Source organism: Perissodus microlepis, chromosome 15 (genome assembly GCF_051167445.1).
Source record: "Perissodus microlepis isolate ML-2025 ecotype Zambia chromosome 15, ASM5116744v1, whole genome shotgun sequence".
Taxonomy (NCBI): Eukaryota; Metazoa; Chordata; class Actinopteri; order Cichliformes; family Cichlidae; genus Perissodus; species Perissodus microlepis.
The window spans coordinates 1,721,194-1,740,333 of record NC_140475.1 but is presented as its reverse complement, the minus strand read 5'-3'; the positions used below and the strand labels follow the sequence as shown (position 1 = coordinate 1,740,333).

Here is a 19,140-nt window from a genome sequence, read left to right as displayed (position 1 = left end):
GAATAAGAGAGTCTCCTGGATTCTCCCCAGCTGAATGCTAAGCTGCAGTGGCTACGCTAAGACGGCACAAGCTTCCCATATAGAAATAAGAGGATAACTTGGCATGTTGCGCACAGCACAAATCTTTGACACAGTATTGCCAGTGTCTGACCCAAAATAGATATCGCTCCGAGTGTGTTTTTGGGGAACATGTAGAGCAACAAGAATGCAGGATCACTCCAAAGAACACATTCACTTCTTTGCTGGATACAAGGAAACGAGTGATCGCTCAAATCCAATGGCTCTTTTATTTTCAAAAAGCTTCACTTAAGTATTTACAGTTTGTGCAAAAACATTTAAAGGTTTCAAGGACTTTACATTGTAAGTTCAACCTCAAGGCACATACATGGAACAACATCAATATTTCATCATGAGAACAGAAATTTAACTTTGGTTCCTAAGAAAACGTCTCGGTGTGGATGGCTAACGTAACACTGTGTCTCGGATGAGAAGCCAGAAGCCAGGATGGCGACGTATCCCAACATAGCCATTTTACATGCACTGTAAGTTTCCAGCCTACTTCCTCTACACCAAAGAAAATCTCTGCGTACGGTTGCCCGCGCTGCATCTCAACCGCGTGTGGCGATCGACTGGGAAGAAGAAATATTTGAAAGTCCAAACCTCGGTGTGATAACAAATGAAAGGCTATGAAGCTAAATACAGTACATGCAAAAAATTCTTGAATGAACATCACTGGCTAATAGATATTTGCAGCAACGGTTCTGCCTGCAGGAAGAAAAGGGCGACTTTCCACCTTTTCAATTTCACGTGTTCTGTCTGAGGTGACCTCTCAATGATTAAACGTAATTATTCCAACGTGAATCAATGAGCTTCTCGGCACCCTGAAACTGTAATAAGCCGACATTCGCAGCCGTGTGTAAATTCCATTGGCTATGGCACTGCAGTCTCTTGATCAAAATTAAGAGTAATGTATGCTGCAAAACAACCACCAAAGCCTCTTCCCAGTCTGGCTGAATCATTAGCAGTGCACCGCTTAATTTCTGGCACTATGGATGAACAGTCTCTTCGTTAGCTAGTGTGTGTGTCACGCTTCCTGTTAACGCCGTTATTGTTGCTGCAGTCGATCGGAGAAATGTGCTTTCTGTTCTTGCTGCCGTCTCTTTATGTCTCATGTTTTCTACTCCCCTTTCTTCCTCCCACTTAGCTCCCTCGCTCTCTCTCCCTCTCGTTAATTATTCATTCCTGCATAAAAGGTAAGGCAAATATCTGTCTCCGTTACACATTCACAGACAGGGGGAGATGCTAAATGTTGCAATGGATTCACCTGGCTTGCTTGATCGTGGGACTAAAATAGGGCTTTATATCTAAAATGAAAGAAAAAAAAATCCCAGCGGTAGCATGTTCAAGTGCTGCGTGGGATTATGGTCAGCTGTTAAAGCATGTAGCGAACAGTACATGGTGAACTGTCGGTTAGGTACCCAGCAGGGGAAAGCCGAGCACAGGTCAGGGCAGCCTGGTGTGTCTCGATGGACAGCATGTATTGGGTTGGCTGATATGTGTATTAGTAGAAAAAGATTTAAACAAAAAGTAGAGATACTTTGATAACCACAGAAGATGTAGAACAACTTGAAATAATTTTTTAAAATGATTTACATACTTGAATAGGAGCTGAGAAGTGAAAGATGGGGTTTGCCGTTTTACAAAGTTCACTTTTTTTGCTGAGATTGATGAGAAGACTCACATCACTTTCATGTCTGTATAGCTTAATTCAGTGATAAGCTAAAACTGTTATGTTCAACTCACCATTTACCAGCACCAAAGCCAACACCATTAATAAGCACATTAGTTCACATTTGTTTTTAATCTGTGCAAAAATATGAAGTCTAAAAACAACATTTTATAGTAAATTTTTTTAGCGTTAGCCTGAGCACGCTAGCTATTTTCCAGTTTTCAGACTTGAAGCTCAACTATGATAATAGGCAGCCAGTGACAGTGTCCCTTATAGTGAGCAGAGTAGTATGATTGTTCCTTTTTCACATGATTGATATTGTGATTATTTTGGCTAAAAATATTCACAAAAAAAAAATACATTTGGATATGATGACAAAAAAGAAATTAAAAAACCCGACAAATCAATCATCGCTATCAATCATCCTTAGCTTTAAATAAATTATCTAAATCACCTGCATATTAATTTAGAAGTTGGGGAATAATAGGTGGTTTCTTACTAAAGTAAGGAGAAGATTGATGCCATAGACACGAAGTCGTAGTCAAGAGCAGATGAGCTTAGCTTGAAACAGAAAGGGCTACGGCTAATCTCGCTATGTCCAATATCTACATTAGATCACATTTGTTCAATCTGTACAAAAATTAGAAGTCTAAAAATGACCTTGTGATTTTACAGCGTAGAAGACTTCATAGACTTGTCTGCGAGTGCAAACAAGCTGTTTTTACTTTCCAAGCTAGGTTCGGCTAGCTGGCTGCCGCTGCTAGCACCTTTTTTTTTTAGCATGCTAACAGTAAAGTGGTGTTAATTAGAAGTTTTTTAATAGATTTTACTGCACAACTATCATGACCAAAAAAACAGAACTGACAACAATAATGTTGTGATAGCTATAACATATTTGCTATTGATCCTTGTTCAAATATTGCTATGCTAGCTAAAACGCTTTTCTGAGAAAACAAAGCTACTGATTCAAATCTTGCTGAAATTATATATCTTGGGTTTTTGTTTCTTTTTTTGTGCAAATGAACAAAGAGCTGCAAAGAGTAAATCTGTGACCTAAACACACAACAACTGTACAGCAAAGAACAATTAGGCTACATGATAATATACGATATTCTGAAATGTTACAAAAAGTTTTTATGATGAAACTCTAGTAGATTTTTTTTCAGCTAAACACTCAGAAAAAAAATGTCATTAAAATCTCTGTCATTAAAAAAAATTAATGACAGAGATTTTATCTTTGAAAAAGAAATTACCACTTCCATCTAAAAAACAAATGCATTTTCAATACGTAAAAATTATTTTAGGGTGACCTTAAATTACGTTTTAAGATGGATGATTTAATTCATTAAAGTATTCAATTAAAGGTTGAACAGATTTTAAGCACTGGAATTGCAAACAGGCCAATTTATCACAATCTGAGCTATTGCTGGAGTCATAGGAAGAGCACTTACTTTTAATCTCAACGCTTCGCACGAGCCCTTAAAAAAATCTCTGGATTGTAAAAAGTGATCTTAGGTTGTGCCGACTCTGTCGGGTACAGTGCATTTGAACAGCTGAATCTGTGTGCCTCGCAAAGAGTTAAAAACTACCTCTCAGCATGAGCTTCGGGCAGCCATGTGAAAATAAGGCCTACATATTTCTCTCCCTTTTTTGGTTGAGGATTATGCGAAGGGGGGAAAGAAAAGGGAAGGAGCTCTTTAAGCCTGGCCCCTCAAAATAAAATCTTGTCAAATCAAATAAAGCTTCCTTAAGAGGTGCATAATGAAGACCTCACACTGGCACCCTCACATTCAATGCAAAGAGAAGCCACCAACGCTTACAAGCTGAAGGGCAGGGAAAGCGTTTTAACTGAGCCGTGCACAGATCGGAGCGAAGAGTTGGACGCTGACACGGGAAGGCAGACAGAGTGGCAATCATCTTCTCAGAGATGCTGTTGTGAAGTGAGCAGCTGCATTGTTTTGGTTGAGCAAAGCGTGAATGAAAAAGGCCACACTATAAGTGCGGACAAAAGGATAAATAATGAGAAGCTAGATGAAGCGCTCGGTCGCAGCGCAGTGTGCGATCATGGGCGGGGTGCGAGTCCATTGTTGTAATTTCCTAATTTATCACAAAGTCTAATGGACGATGGGACAAGGTTGAGATAAGTGGCTGTATAATTAGTGTTATGTGTGAGCCATATCAAAATTCATCATGCTCTCCACACACACACACACACACAAATCATCTCATATTGGACCGGAGTGGTGAAAATCCATATCATTTAGCCAGCAAACACAGAAACACTGTTAGTTTTAAATGATTCCACATCATTAAGTAGCCCAATGAGCAAAAATACTCGACACAATGCTGTTCAAGCATGAGTAATGTTGTCTGGGTAATGGGCTCGGGGGAAATGGTGGAGGTAAAGTGATCTCTCTGGCCTGTCTATGTACCACACACACACACACACACACACACACACACAAAACGCTGAGGAAAACTGCCCCCTTGTGGCCTCACTGGCCAAAACATTTGGGGGGAAAAGAAGCTGAGCGAACGAATGTTTCTTCGAAAGGAAAGGATCAGCAAGAATCAGCACATTCAAGCATGATTTTAGAAACAATAATTTTTCCAGAGCTGTCCAAAAGCCACCAATTCTACCTGGAAACAAACAGAACAAAGATGCTTTTAGTGTTAAGGACCTTTCAGCCCAGGCTTTTCAACAACACCGATGATATTCCCAACCTGCACGGCCGTGCACAACCCCCGTCACACGCCACCACCGCCTACCTCCGCTCATTTAATAAGAACATGCACTTCAATTCTCACGTTTTCTTTTTAAACACGCCGTCACTGAACCAGCGCCATATTTCCTCTAATCAGCAGTGTTTGGATTTCCCCGTCTGCTGTGTTGTTCTGGGGAGGGTGTTTTTATTATTCTTTTGATTTTTTTGCAGGGTTTCAAAGTGTGAAAAGGTCCTATTTTTGCTTCTGTGGTTAGCAAAGGATCCCAGCCCTCCTAAAGTGCCCCCTCCCCCAAAAAACATTTCCAAGGCTGACAGCAAATTTTTTTTGTCAGAAGCTACACCCAGGGTGCCGTGATTGTACAAATCCATGTTCATGTACAGTACTGACCGTTAAAACAACTTCCAAACCCTGCTGGTTATAAAAAAAAAAAAGAAACACTTGTATCTGTTTTTCTAGGAATAAAAAAGATAGCAGAGAATCCCACATTATTATCCACAGTATAAATTACATCGTAGACAGAACTTGGAAATATATATAATACAGTTATATTTCACTATAATTTTTTATATTTTTCAATGTCTAGACAAACAGTGTGTGTGTGTTTATGCAAGTCTTTTTGCTTTGTGTGTGTGTGTGTGTGTGTGTGTGTGTGTGTGTGTGTGTGTGTGTGTGTGTGTGTGTGTGTGAATGCTGCTGTACTGAGTGTCTGCAGCATCACGTGTGGCAGAACTCTGTACTGGGCACGTTGCTGCTCTTGCAGTAGGCTATGCTGTTGTTACTGAGGTGACAGTCTCTAAATCCAATGCCCCCATTGGGAGTGTAGATGGGCTGGATGCGGAAATCTCCCTTGAGCAGCTGCTCATTGTTCAGCGCCACTATCTGGAAACTGGTCTCAGTCATCTCCAGAATGGAGTTATCCTTCTTGGTTCCAGCCTCGCAGTAGTCGTCTTTTCTCCTGCCGCGGTTGTATTTCCACTTGGTCGAAGACGACCGGTTCTTCCTGTGCATGTGCCAGCAAAACAAGCTGAGCAGCGTAACCAGGACGATAAGAACAGCCCCTCCTATGATCCCAGCCATTAGCAGCGTGGAGCTGATGCTGTCCTGAGGAGCCTGCTCTCTGCCCGGAGGCTTGGTGGTCACTGGCGGCTTGGTCCTGGCCTCGGAGCATATAGTATCCTCCCCAGGCCTATAGGAATTAAGGGTGTCCAGGACATGCACGCAGATCCGATACACAGACCGGGGATCCAGGTTGGTGAGGCTGATGCGCCGCAGGTCCCCGCTCACCGTCCTCTCCTGCATTCCTTCGTTGATTTGGCTTTGGCCCCTTTTGACCCAAGTGACCTTGTAGGCGGTGACAGTAAAGTAGGAAGCCCAGCTCACGTCGATGTTGGTGGAGTTGACCACGTGGAAGGAGATCTGAAGAGGGTCCTCGTAAGGAGGCAGGGGTCCGGCAGGGTTGTTAAGTAAGGGGGGCAGCGTGGGGGAGGGGGAGTCAAAGTAGTAAGGGATGGATGAAGTGATGAGGGTGGAAGTCATGGTGGTGACAGGGGTGGTGGTGGGTGGGGGAGGGGGTGTGGAGCGGAGGGTGGGCCAGGGCGGTTGGTCGGGTTGAATGGGGCACTCGATAATATCCAGCGTGAGCTCTCTGATTGTCATTCCACGCACCTTCTCCGGACTCGAGCACGTAAACCCGCGGGCGTTGACAGAGGAAGGCAGCGATTTGAGCCACACCACCACCCATTTTACAGTGCAGTCACAGCGCCACGGGTTGTTTCGCACTATGAGGTGCCTCAGGCTGGACAGGCCATCGAACACACCTTGCGTTAGAGTTTGAAGCTGGTTGCTGGAGATATCCAGTCTTTCCAGCCTGTTTAGACCCGCAAATGCCGCCACGGGGATCTGGTCGATCTGGTTCTCCTGTAGGCTAAGTTTGACCAGCGACTGGCTGGGCAAGAGAGGAGGGGGGAAAGTTAGTGAATTGCGGGCCAGAGCCAACTCACGGAGGGTGGCCAGGTCCTGGAAGGTCCCTGGTGCGATGCCCTCATCTGTCAGCAGGTTCCCGTCCAGCAGGAGGCGCTGTAGACGTGTCACATTCTGGAAGGCCTCCTCTGCAATGACAGCAATGCGGTTCTCATCTAACCGCAGCTCCTTCAGGTCTTCGGGAAGACCAATGGGAACGCTGCTTAAGTGGTTCTTGGTGAGGAAGAGGAGTTTGAGGCTTACCGCCTCCCTGAAGGCCCCTTCTTCCACCCCTACTGTGGAGATGGAGTTATCGTCAAGGTGTAGCTCCTCTAGTTTAGTCAATTGGGCAAGAGCTGCCTTGGAGATTGTTTGGATATTGTTCTCCTGGAGGTGCAGGACCTTGGTGTTTTTGGGCAGATTCACGGGGAATTCGTCCAGCTGGTTGCCGTACAGGTACACAGTTTCTACGGAGGCCAGATTGTGAAGTTCCACAGGGAAACCAGCATTGTTGATCTGGTTGTTGTGGAGGTAGAGGACCTTGTAGCCCTCCTGTATCCCCAGAGGCACTGATGTCAGGCTGCGTTCGTTGCAGTACACAAACCCTTTGTCACAACGACACTCTTGCGGACAAGAGGCACCTGGGCTGAATTGCATTTGGAGGCTTAGGATGACAGTCAACCAAAATTGCAAGAACGAAGCCCAATCTTTAATCCAGGGTCCAGCCAGAAACTCCATAGTGGAAAAACAAACAGGGGGGAAAAAAGGCAAACCAACAATTTAAAAAAAAAAAAAAAAACTGGTGGGAGGGAATAAAAAAATGAAAATCAGAGAGGCAAATGACGTATATATCCACCAAAAACCAGACCCATGAAAATATATAAAAAAAGTCCAACTAAGATTGTTAAGTAATGATGCAGTTAGCTGGGAAAAGAGCAGGAAACTGTGGGAGTAATCCTGTAAATGCTAGTCCTCAGCCGAAGAGCGATGGTCTCATTAGTGGTGGCCAGGCCTCTGACTGACTCCATCCATGCTGAGACATCAGACCATAGCAGGACTCTTCTCTCGCTGCTCCATGCAGAGCTCAGCCAGGGCCAATTTGAGTGCCACCGCAGGCTCCGCTCGCCTGTCCGTCACACACTGCTGGTCCCAGACCAGGGCAGAGTCCAAGGGGGGTGACATTTGGATCCAGAGACCTGCGGGAAAACAAAGGGAAGCTAGATGAGTATTTTCAGAGGTGGCCTGTTCTCGGAAAAAAAGAAAAGAAAAATAGGGGGCCTCCCTTTTCCCTCTGTCTCTTTATTTAAAATACAAACACATACCAACTGACTTCCATTTTGCTCCCACTCTTCCCTTCTTTCCCAAGACAGACAGAGGCACAAAACATTGCACTGTGGAATTATGCACTGACTATGTAAAAAAAAAAAAAAAAAAAAAAGAGTCTGATAAATATTCTGAACAGCTCCTGCACATCCGGTTTCACAGACATAAAGAAGGCTTTTATCCCTTGCGCTCTATCAAAGGCGGTAATAGAGCACTGCAAGGACACACACTCGTGGATTCACAGGGTTTCTCAGCAACATCAGCGCTGCTTAATGGAAAACATGCTAAAAAGAGGCGAGGTTAATAAAGATATGAGCTCTCTGTGTGCCAACACGGACACGGAGGATATTTCCTGGGAAAAGAAAACAATGCCGAACAGAAAACAAGCTGCAACAGCCTCTTTTCTGCTTCCCAGCTGCCTGAGCAGATTCTCGAGCAGAGGTACACGGGTAAACACACAAGTGCTTACAGTAAACACAGCCAATTGTTTTTGCCGGTGGCCCGAGGAAGAGCTCGTTATTACGTGCAAGGCCTGAACCTAACGTGGCCAAACTGGAGATTTTGAGGCTGTGGATGTTTGGAAAACAAAGACGAGGCAATCGAGGAACAGAGGCGCTGCATATCAGCTCCACCTCCCCTCGCGCCCCGGATGGAGTGACAAGTACAAGCTGTCTAAAGAAATGGGATTGGAAAATAATTTAGCCCCTCCACCTGCAACAAATGATCGATACAGGCTGTTTTTCACCTCGGAGAGGTTTGCAGTGAAGCACAAGGCCGCTGGATTACAGTAGACCACCCCTCCCTAAAATCCATTATTCCAACTTTTATGAGCCATCAAATATTTCCCTGCCCCCCCACCACCACCACCACCTTTCCTTACCATAGGTAGCTTTCAGCTTAACTGAAGCTCCACCCGAAGTCAGCGTTGGATGACACACGACGGTGGGAACGACTGGTTGAATGTTAAGCACTGCAACGGCCGTGACTGTGGATTAAGGAGCCTTGCAGGGTTATGGGGCCCCTCATCATTCAGCAAGCTCAGAGGAATCTGTTCAGTTTAGGGGCCGTGTTAAACAACTAAATCCAGACTTGGTATATCAGACAAGCAGCTATATTTAGTAGAAGGAGGGGGGAAAGAAAGAAGAAGAAATCTATACGTCTTCACGGCTCCACTTCCTTAAATTAAACCGTTTGTTTGTTGACTAGATGGAAGCCCGCATGGGCTCTTTGTGGCGGGGATGGAGAAACAATCCTCTGACACACATCTGTGATCTACTTTTCTAAATTGAAAGAGCTAAATTTAATCAAATAAGCTTGGGGTGGTGGGGATAAGCAACCACATGAGGCGATAAAATGTGCTGCCACAGCGACAGAATCAACAGCAGAAGGCAGCAGCATCAAGATTACATAGGTGCATAAATAAAATGTCACCAAGAATCCAGATTCAAAGAAACACAGTGTCGAGTTTACTTAACACCACCAAAGAAACACAGATCAATGAGCTGCAGTGGCTTGATAAAAAAGGAGAAAAAAAACTACCCCACCAACACTCTGCTTTTTTCCGTCTTGATTTTCTTTTTAATTTAATTTTCAGCCCAGGGAGCACAGTTTCTCACCACCAGATGAACGCTGTGATATGTGGCCAGGACAATCCGATTAGAACTGGATTTAGCCCCAGAAACGCAATTAAAAGTTTAAAAATGGATAAGGTATTTAAGAGGCGATAAGAGGCGGATCAGGTACACTTCAAAGGCTGCCCAGTGAGCGGTGTTCATTTGAATGAATTATTTCAAAGCGGGGAAGGGGGGGGGGGTCGAAAACCGTGCAGTGCACAGAGGGTGAAAGCCCCTTTACAAAAAAAAAAGAGGAAAAGAAGAAAAAAAAAAAAACTCGGGTTTTCACTCGAGTGGGAAAAATGTGGAGCTGCGTGTTTTGTTAGCGCCAAAAACTCGATGAAATGTCTCATGAACCGCACAAATATAAACTGAACAACCGTTTTCCCTTTGCTTTTTCTCTCTAAAAGTGTCTGGGAACCTGAACGTCTTTCCTTACCATACGTAGTTCTGCTGGATGTGGGTTCGGTTATGCTTTCTGCGCTGGAATAACGAATTTCGAGTGAAAAGTGGTTCGTTTAAACGCAGCCCGGGCCCGATGTAAAGCTGCATTTTAACACACATTTTCATTATTGACCGAAAAGCATCCATCGTACCTTTGGTGAGCCTTTATCCATCGCAAACCCCGCAACCGCAGTCAACTTTTCCCCCGTCTTTACGCCTCCGTCCTTCATGCGGTCCTGCTGCAAACCCGTGCGTAAAGCTCTGTTCGGCGACGCTTGTGCGAGTCGGTTCCTACGAACAGCTCGAACCCGGCGACTCTACGGAGGAGCATATTTGCCCGCATGGGTTATGTCCCCTTCTGCCTCCCCGTGTGTGTCTCTCGGATGTGGCTGCGAGTCCGTCCGCACTGCCGTCGGTACTTTTTTTTCTCTCCTGCGTTTTCCCAGCTTCTAAAAGGAGAGCTCCCTCCGCTTTGACTCAACACCGTGAGCGGCGCAAAAGCACCGGAGACAGCGGCAGGGGGCACTTCTCTCGCCTTCCACACTCTGGCCGAACGGTGAGGACGCACTCGCCGAACTGTCCGCCGCCTGATCCGCCACGGGCCATGACGGCCAGCTGCGTCCGTCCTGTGCGCTGTTTTTGGTGGGGAGGTCAGACTTGCCTTTCAGTGCCTGGCGCAGCTCAGACCCGGACTCCCTGCGAGTTGTTTTCTTAGATGGATTCAGCTGATAGTGCGACGTGCCTTCTCCGCTCACCTCTCCCTCTCTCTCCTGTCCCTCCTCCCCTCCTCAGAATAAAGAATGCATCTCCTCCAGAGCGGCTCCGTGATGGCTTTAAGCCACAGATCCTCCCCGCTGCCCTCACACTGCAGAAAATAGTTTGTCTCTCAAACACACTCTATCCCCACACACGCTATTTTGCCCGGCCTACCTTAACCCTCGCCACTGATGTCAGATCCGAGCTCCCGAACCACACACACACACACACACACACACACACACACACATTTACATTTTAATCACAAAATCCCGAAATTAGTCCTGGATTCACATTCCCGGTGAATAAAAGCAAAAGGAAAAAAAGTCAGCATTCCCTTCTATATCATCCTGGATTTTAATTTCCAGTGTCAGGGAAATGGGGTTTTCTCTTTAGCTACGGTGCTTCTGTGCTGTTCTGTTGGCCCGCTGTAATGTCTTAGGCCTCTTTAACCCCTGTTCTTTTTGTGACGTGTTCCTCTAATTAGCTTAAAGCTGGATAATTAAGCCCAAAAGTACGGCTTCATCTTTGCCCGCAGCCACTCTCTTGTACTGCCTCAAAGCTTCCAGACAGGCGTTGACAGCCACGGTAATTTCATCAGACTACATTGCACCCTGGCGTTAATACCGGCTCACCGGTGCACTGCTGCCGTGCCCGCGCACGTCCCCGGCGTGCGCTAACGCTCCTCGTGTATCTGTGCGCCAAACTTTGCCTAATTGCTCACGTGACGCTTCTCCCACTCATGCCCACGTGGGCATGAGTGAGGACGTTTAAAATATATGAAATTCATACGTCACACACACTCATAAGTACAGTCAGTGTGTTGCAGCCTGGCTAGCTGTTAGTGACTAACAGCTTAAAGTGGCTAATGTTAGCAAACAGCTGGCCTGCTGTTGCCACACTCAGGTCCTGTTGTGAGATGAGCTTCTGACGCCATTTTGCTGAAGAGGTCTGATTCAGGGTTGTGACTCATTCTCCTGAGAAAGGCCAACTTTTGTACTGTTTTTATGTTTGGATGAAAGAAATGTCAAAGCTACCAGAGGGAATAACCTCCCACAGACATGAAACGATTCCACGTTTTTCTGCTTCAAATGTGTGACATGTGACATAGCATAATGTGTTTAAAGCTAACTCAGTGTTAAGTGATTGACATGAAAATAAGCCAACTGCCATGTCAATCATTATTATTATTATTATTAATGATAACTAATAAATGTATCACAAATAGCAACGATTTAAATGTGTCAGTCAGCTTGTATCACTCCACGTGTTATTGTCGTGAGAAGGCTTGATTTACCTGTCTGTGTTTCAAATATTTTTTTCAGGTGTGCACCTGAAGCTAGGAAAACATGCAAAGCTGCAAAACGCTCTTTAAATGGTTCGGGTTTGTGGTTAGATGCCAAAAGATAAAGTCAGAAGACGATAATGGACGGCAGAAACGAGGAGAAGCCACTAAATGAATCTCGCTTCAAGTCAGCTTTGACAGGACGGGTTAGGCAACTCACAGACATGTTGGGAGTAACTTTAAGTCAACAGAAGACAAGAAAAGCAGAAACAATAATATTTAAACAGTAGTTTATGTAAGTATTATAATTACAAACAAGATAAGAATTTTGTCATGGAATCACATGTTGTAAAATGAACGATCCCGCCCTTTCAGCTCATTCTGTAAATCCTTCCAGCAAACAGCAGCAGCACATTTAAAAGCTTTTTTTCTTCCCTAATTCTGACTCTGGGGACAAATGTTTGTGTAATGCTGGGAGAGTGCAGGCTATACCGTTTATGTTTTTGTACACATATATGCAGAGATAAGGACGAACCAGCCCCAGCAAAGATGTACAGATAAAAACCAACCAATGGGAAACTTTACAGAGACGGTCACTCAGCAGCAGCATACAGGCAACTGTGACGTACTCGAGTTCCACGGCGTCGTAAAACATAGACAACATAATCGTAGACAGGCTCCAACTTTTTTAGGTACTCTCCACGAGCATTCAGAAAGAGCAGATCAGTGTACTTCTCTGTGTTTCCCTACGTGTGCAGAGAAACGAGATTTATTCCTAAAAATAAATTAGTTCAAGTTTTAACTTGATTTGTTTTAAATGACACATTCTGATTTAAAATGACACCCAAATAAGATGTGACCATTTCACTTTCACCCCAATAATGGTTTTGATCTTAGGAAGCGCAGACAACTCCAATCCTCTTTGTATAACCTCCCAAATAATTTGCTGACTTTATGACTCTACGCTACTGTTAGCAAACGCCACAATGCTAGGCATTCACAACTGCCAACATGGCTGCAGCTAAACAAAAATATAACTACATGCATGTGTGTGGTATCATTTTTAGTTGAATTCCATTCAGTTTTATACATAAATCGCAACAACAGTCATCCCAAGGTAAAATAAAGACCCTAACAATCAGACGACCCCCTCTTAGGTAACACTTTCTAGACTGTAGGAAGGAAAAACACCCTTTTAAAAAGAAGACAATGAGGCGCAGCCATCGACGGTTGGGGATGAGGGCAACGAGACAGGACAAAAGACACACCGAGGAAGGGAGCCAGAGATTTATAATAACTAATGATTAACTGCAGAGTGGTGTCTAAACACAGTGAAAAGAGGTGAGTGAAGAAGAAGCAGTCAGTACTTCATGGGAAGCTCCCAGCAGCCTACAGCTATTGCATCGTAACTACGGGAGGACTCAGGGTCACCTGATCCAGCCATAACTATGTGCTTTATCAAAAAGGAAAGTTTGAAGTCTATTATTAAAAGAAGAAGAAGGACCTGAAAGCTGAGGGCTCGGCCTCCCGTTCTGAATGAAATATTCTAAGTAAACCAGCAGTCTGACATTGTTACAATTGTTACTATGTTACCATGTGAGGGTAAGATGGGAACACCTACTTATAACTCTCCTTTTGCCCATGTAAGTATTGAGCCACATATACAAAACAATAATATGTTACTTTCCAATTATTTATCTACTGGAATTTATCCTGTAGTGTCAACTCTGTGTTCTCCAACCTTGCAAAGGCAGGCTGACTAGCAGTAGTTTGCTAGTTTCCCCGTCCTCAGTGAACTGCAGTCTAAACAGCAGAGCGCTGAAAGTCGTAAAGGGTTTGACAGCTGATTTGTGCCTGAGAAGGTAGGGAAACATGCAAACAGCATTTGTAGGCTATGATGTGTGTCTTTCATGAACGGCAGAGGTTTACAGTGCGTCGCCTCGGAGGGCTAGCAAACAGATGTCAGAGGCAAAACCACTCTGATCCTGCTAGGATGTCATTCTAATTTATATTAGCTTTCACAGGAAAGGAAAGAAATATAAATTACTAACAAAAGAGGAGGGATTCAAATGTCAGCTTTTGCCTTAGAAATACTAAAAGCTGTCAGGATCTGTGTGCTGCGTGAGGCGGAGCCGGGGTCAGGAAGCCGTTCAGGTCAGCAGGTGCGCCTGCCTTTGATCTTTGCCTCCATTTGCCAGAGAGCATTAATGATGGACTTGCGGTGACCCATTTCAACAACGCACATAAGTCATGAACAACCTTTCCAACAAATCAGGCAGCTCCCGCTTAATCACCCCCGTCATATCGTCCAGTCAGGCCTGTCCGGTGAGCACGTGTCGCTCAAGTCTTCTAAAAGCTACAGCGCTTCCACGAGATGATTCGCTTGTTCTCGGCGTTTGCCTTTCACGTTTAATTTTGTCCGCCGCGTCCCCGAGACAGACGGGCGGCCGTTGCGAGGCCCAGTCCACAACATTTAATTCCTTCATAAATCAAGCGTCTCCGCACGCCATGAATTATTGATAAAGTGAATTTAGAGGAAACAGCCTATTCTTATTTTCTCCTTGATGGACGTGTTTTGCAGCAGTGTGCTACGTTCACGGTCGCTGCAGCGCGGCGGTATGTCTCGTTCTCGCTCGAGCACACAAATGGGGATGAAATGACAGACATTTAGATGAGCAAAGGAAGGGGGGGGGGCTATGGGCAAATACGCTGAAGCCATTATCTGGCTTGTTAATTTGGTTTTGCTCATTGTTGTCAAGCAAAATAACAGAGCAGAAGTCAGATGTAAAATGACCTGCAAAATAAATAAATAAGAGTCGAAGCGGATCAAATTAATCAGGATTCCTTCTGCATATGTTTGAAACTATATCGGACAAATGCAGGAATATACTGGAAGTGGAAATTCCCCTTCACTTGCCCAGAGACCTTCCCAGGGATTTTAGTTTTTTTGGTGTGGCGTATTTACTCTGCACGCTTGTGTACCTTGATAAAACTGCAGATACACACATGACCCGAGCGCACATCAAAGCCTGCTCTGTCCATCTGCTCCTGTTCAGGGCCCCAAACAGTGTTAAAGGAGGGCAGAGGAAGGAGAAGCGTGGGGGGAAAGTCCACTTAGATATGCAGATATGTTTATCCCATGGTTATGTTAGCTGCAGTCCCCGAGAGACATCATTAGCTTATCGCGTTTCTCCCTGCATGAATTTACATCTGGACACCGAAAGGCACTTCAAAGGTGGCAACAAGATCAGTGTTTAAAAACTTCCGTGCACGTATTGGCAGGATCTCTGAAAAGCACTAACTGTGGGAAACCACAGTAATATTGCGAGCTGTGATGCAATCGGGGGCCCGCCGCTCCAGATTCCAGTGGCTTAAAGAAAAATATGCTGATTAGGTTTAGAGTGGGAGATCAATGCGTTCATTAATTTCTCAGGCAATGTAATTATGTTTGCCCTCGTCGATTATCAATCCACATGCATCTAACAGCACGGCGCGACTCCTAGAAGGGCCGCTTTTTCACAGCCAAGGGAAATAACTTGGCCGACAACACGATGTATATTATATCGCCAAGGAGTGAGCTGAGAGGAGGCAGGGGGCTGTGAACAAACTCTTTAACCACTTTTAATTTTTTGATCTTTAGATTTTTTAACAGGCACAAACACAAAAATAAGCACACACACACACACACACACATAACTATAACCACAAGCTCGTGTATCTTCTACTCTAAATACTCAATTTCCAACATTTTTTTGTTAAATTTGTGCCTTGGATTATGTCATTTAGAGCATCCTGACATCTGAAACATGGGTTTCTCTTTGCCAGGAGCAGCCAATCAGAACAAAGGTTGGAAGATTAAAGGAAAGATTAGGAAACCAAAAAAGCTTGTTTTGTAAATAGCAGATGTTGGGGCGCACCAAGGTCTCGTATAAGGTAATGGGACTTCTTCTCATATAAAGCTTTTCTACTTTATTCAATCAATAATTCACACACACACTCATACAAGTATTTTTTTGTACGCCCGAGTGCTTTCACTCAATGACATTCGCACTCTTTCATACTCGGATGAACTCATCAGGGCTCAGCATCTTGGCTAAGGATACTTTGGCTACTTTGGCATGCAGACCGGATCAGCAATTGAACCGCCAACCTTCCGATTAGCCACAGGCACCCATCATAAAAACAAAAGGTGAAAAAAAGAGGATTATTTTTAACTATGAATCATGCAAAGCTACTCTGGTATAGTCCAAGAATGAAACTATGGAGCTGGAAATGAGCATAATAATAGGCCCTCTTTAAAAGCGGAGGAAAAAGTCAAGCCCACAGCGTCCTGTACGAATCCAGCTCAACTCCATCTCCCCCTATAATGTCATGGGGGGTGTTTCGTGTTGGCATTTAAAATGTAAAAAGATTTATCGGCGAGGCATAAAAGTTGCTTTAATAAAATGAGCAAAATGGTCAGCGGAACTGTCGCGGCTCAATCAGGGTCGTTTCACGAGTAGCACCGAAGGCAGCGCGCTCCAACGTGAGCATGTGAATTATAGGGGAGCCAGAGTGAATGCAGGGTCCTGACTGAATGCTGCCCTGTGCTAATGCCAGGCTGTAAAAACACTGACTTGACAACAAGCAAGCCCCTGTAGTTCTGCTGAGGGAGGGATGGGGGAGAGAGCAGCAGAGGAAGGGGGAGCGGAGGGGGTGGAGAGGGAGAAAAGAGGCAGAGTGGTTTGAAATCAAAGGAGGTCATAAGAGGACTGGTTCTTGATATGTGGCTGCCATGTCATCGCTGCCCTTCTACGATTTAATACCGCTGACAAGTGCCTTGCAGTGTCTAATTGTGAAGATGAGTGGCGGCTTTTTTGCTGACGTGTGCTGCTCTCTGCTGTGAAAAATATCTTAAAAGGTGCCGTCCACCCTGGGAAATCTTTACTTTAGTTTACACAACAGGTCTGTGATATTTATCTCTGCCAGTATGTTGCAGTCAGTGCATCTCAAAGCACTACAGCAGTGCAATCTGCTCACAGAGTGAAAATACTTTGTTTTTTTCTTTATTTCTTCAATCCTCCAAAGCCTTCAAGACCATCCCGATTAAAAAATATTCTGTTGAGCAATAAAGACATAAGTAGTTTTCCAATCATTGCTGCTTTTTTGGCCTTGCTATGGCCTTGTTGGTCCAGCACTTTGATAGCTGCTGACATATTTTTGTCTGGAGCAAACAATCAAACTTTAATGGTCCTTAGAAGATTAATCATATTCATATAGCTGACTCGGGCTCATCGGCACAGACTCACTCCAATTGACTGCAACGGGCTGACAATATGTCTGCAGTTATTTGCAAACTATTACGAAACTGTCTAAGAGTGACAGCAATGAATCCAAGTCAGACCGTGATTGTTTGGAGACCGGTTGACCTTTTCAATCAGCTCGAGATCAAAAGTCGCCCTAGGGGTGGAGTCAAAGGAGCTTGCAAAGAAAAGCGTCTGGACCTCTTTAAGTTGCTTGAAGACGTTTCACCTCTCATCCGAGAAGCTTCTTCAGTTCTAAGGTCAAATGGCGGGGAGTCCCAGATTTAAACCTAGTGGGAGTATCCCCCCACAGAGGGACAAAAGGACCCCCTGATGATCCTCTAATCGCCTGAGCCAAGGTGTGAAACTGGGTGTGGGTCCCAATCAGCCAGGGTTGCCAGGGGTGGAGTGTGTCGGACACTCAGCTTCCAGGTAACCATTTCTAATTGCCATGAACATATTAAAAGCCAAACTAGGAGAGCTATTCCAGTAATTCCTTAAAAACTGAAACATAACGAAATTATATTCAATCATTTTTTTGCAGGGCAAAACGTGCCTGAAAGGCGAGTGTTCTGCTAATCTATGCTAACAGGTCAGTTAAGGATTTATGACACGGCACACTCCCTTAATGGCACTCGTTTGTAAACCAGAGCTAGTTGTTGGAAGTTCAGCCACAGAGAAACTTGGACATTTGTATAAGAAGATGACTGCAGTGGTCAAAGGTGATTGCTGTCAGGTTGCTGCTGCCTGAAATTAAAAATATGAAATAAAAAAAATAAATTAAAATTGAACTTTATCATCTCAACCCTGTTTATAAAAAAATGCGTCACATTTCCATGTATCCTGAACTATCCCTCTGAAACTACAGATCCACGGTGTGAACAACAGAACACACCAGTAATCACGAGTACGTTAGCTTTGTCACTGTGACGCATGTGAGCTTTGCCTTATTAGCATTTCGTGTTTAGGCGGAGCCTCACGGAGCTGCTAGTATTTGCATTTTTAAAGATGACTTTAGGCAGTTTCTTGGGAATTTTGGAGCTCTCATGGAGTAAGGAAGTTACTAAGAATTTAAACTGGCAGGAGAACAGTGCACTGTCATACCAGAGCGTTCAAAACCCATTTAAAGCCAAAAACTGTAATTTTAATGTAAAAAAAATAAAGTTTCTTTTTTTCTTCATAAGGGAAATAAAGAAGAACGACTGCAGAATTTTTATTCTGATATTTCATGACTACATATGTTTTATCTTCACGTTTGAACCTTTTCTTAAACATCCCCCACAGCTCGTTCGATATTTCTGAGAAGAAATAAAATACCCGGCTGAAAAGCGTAAAGCAGGCCTTTTTAGCTAAAAGGCTTGAAGTGTGTTCAACTTTACAAATCCTGGAATTTCACTTTATTTGGTGAAAAATGTGCTTCCTCGCAGGATTTCCTTGACACAGCGCAGGCTTGTTAAAAACAGCCAGGATGTTTAGGAGTAAAAGTAAAAAGACCCGCGAGAGAGAAACTTACAAGAGATCAGCAGAGAAAGAACAGTAGAGGAGAAAAATAGACAGATGCCAGGAAGGAGCAGGTCTCGGGGTCACGCGAAAGATGGGCCTGATCCCACCTCCAATCCCTGCAGCTTTTCTTTTGTTTGAAGTCACATCTGGGCTGAATTTCCCCTTCTGCACGGAGCATAGAGGAAGTCTTCTGGGTGGGTGGAAAAGAGTCTCAGGACCGCTCTTGCCTCCCAGGCTAAACACTTCTAAATACCATACATCTATGAGTCACTGAACCAGGCACTGTACAATCCCATAGCCAGACCCTGAATCAGTGCTCATCACTCCATGATGACTGAGACAGGCTGGTCACTCATGTGACACGTTAGCAAACGCCTGTTTTGACTGAAGACAGATGCAATCAGTTTAACAGGTTCAAAAGATCACAACAGTTATCACACCAGAGACAAGGTACAACTCGTGACTTATTTCATCACACGGGTCATGACGGCCTTACTGCCTGCGAGGAGGAAGTCACGT

The 19,140-nt window shown here is 44.4% G+C and overlaps 1 protein-coding gene across 2 annotated transcripts in view; it reads right to left on the bottom strand.

Annotated features, from left to right (window-relative positions):
• Positions 1–268: 268 nt before the first annotated feature.
• flrt2 (fibronectin leucine rich transmembrane protein 2) overlaps positions 269–19,140 on the bottom strand; it is a 48,869-nt gene continuing 29,997 nt past the window's right edge. The window contains exons 1-2 of one of the 2 annotated variants that reach the window (XM_084952400.1): positions 9,948–11,141; positions 269–7,611 (exon numbers count right to left, since the gene is read on the bottom strand). In XM_084952400.1, coding sequence (XP_084808526.1) covers positions 5,171–7,153 — 1,983 coding nt within the window. In that variant the 5' untranslated portion in view covers positions 7,154–7,611; positions 9,948–11,141 and the 3' untranslated portion in view covers positions 269–5,170. Of the gene's footprint in view, positions 7,612–9,947; positions 11,142–19,140 lie in introns of those variants that run through there. The other variant, XM_084952401.1, reaches the window with a different exon arrangement.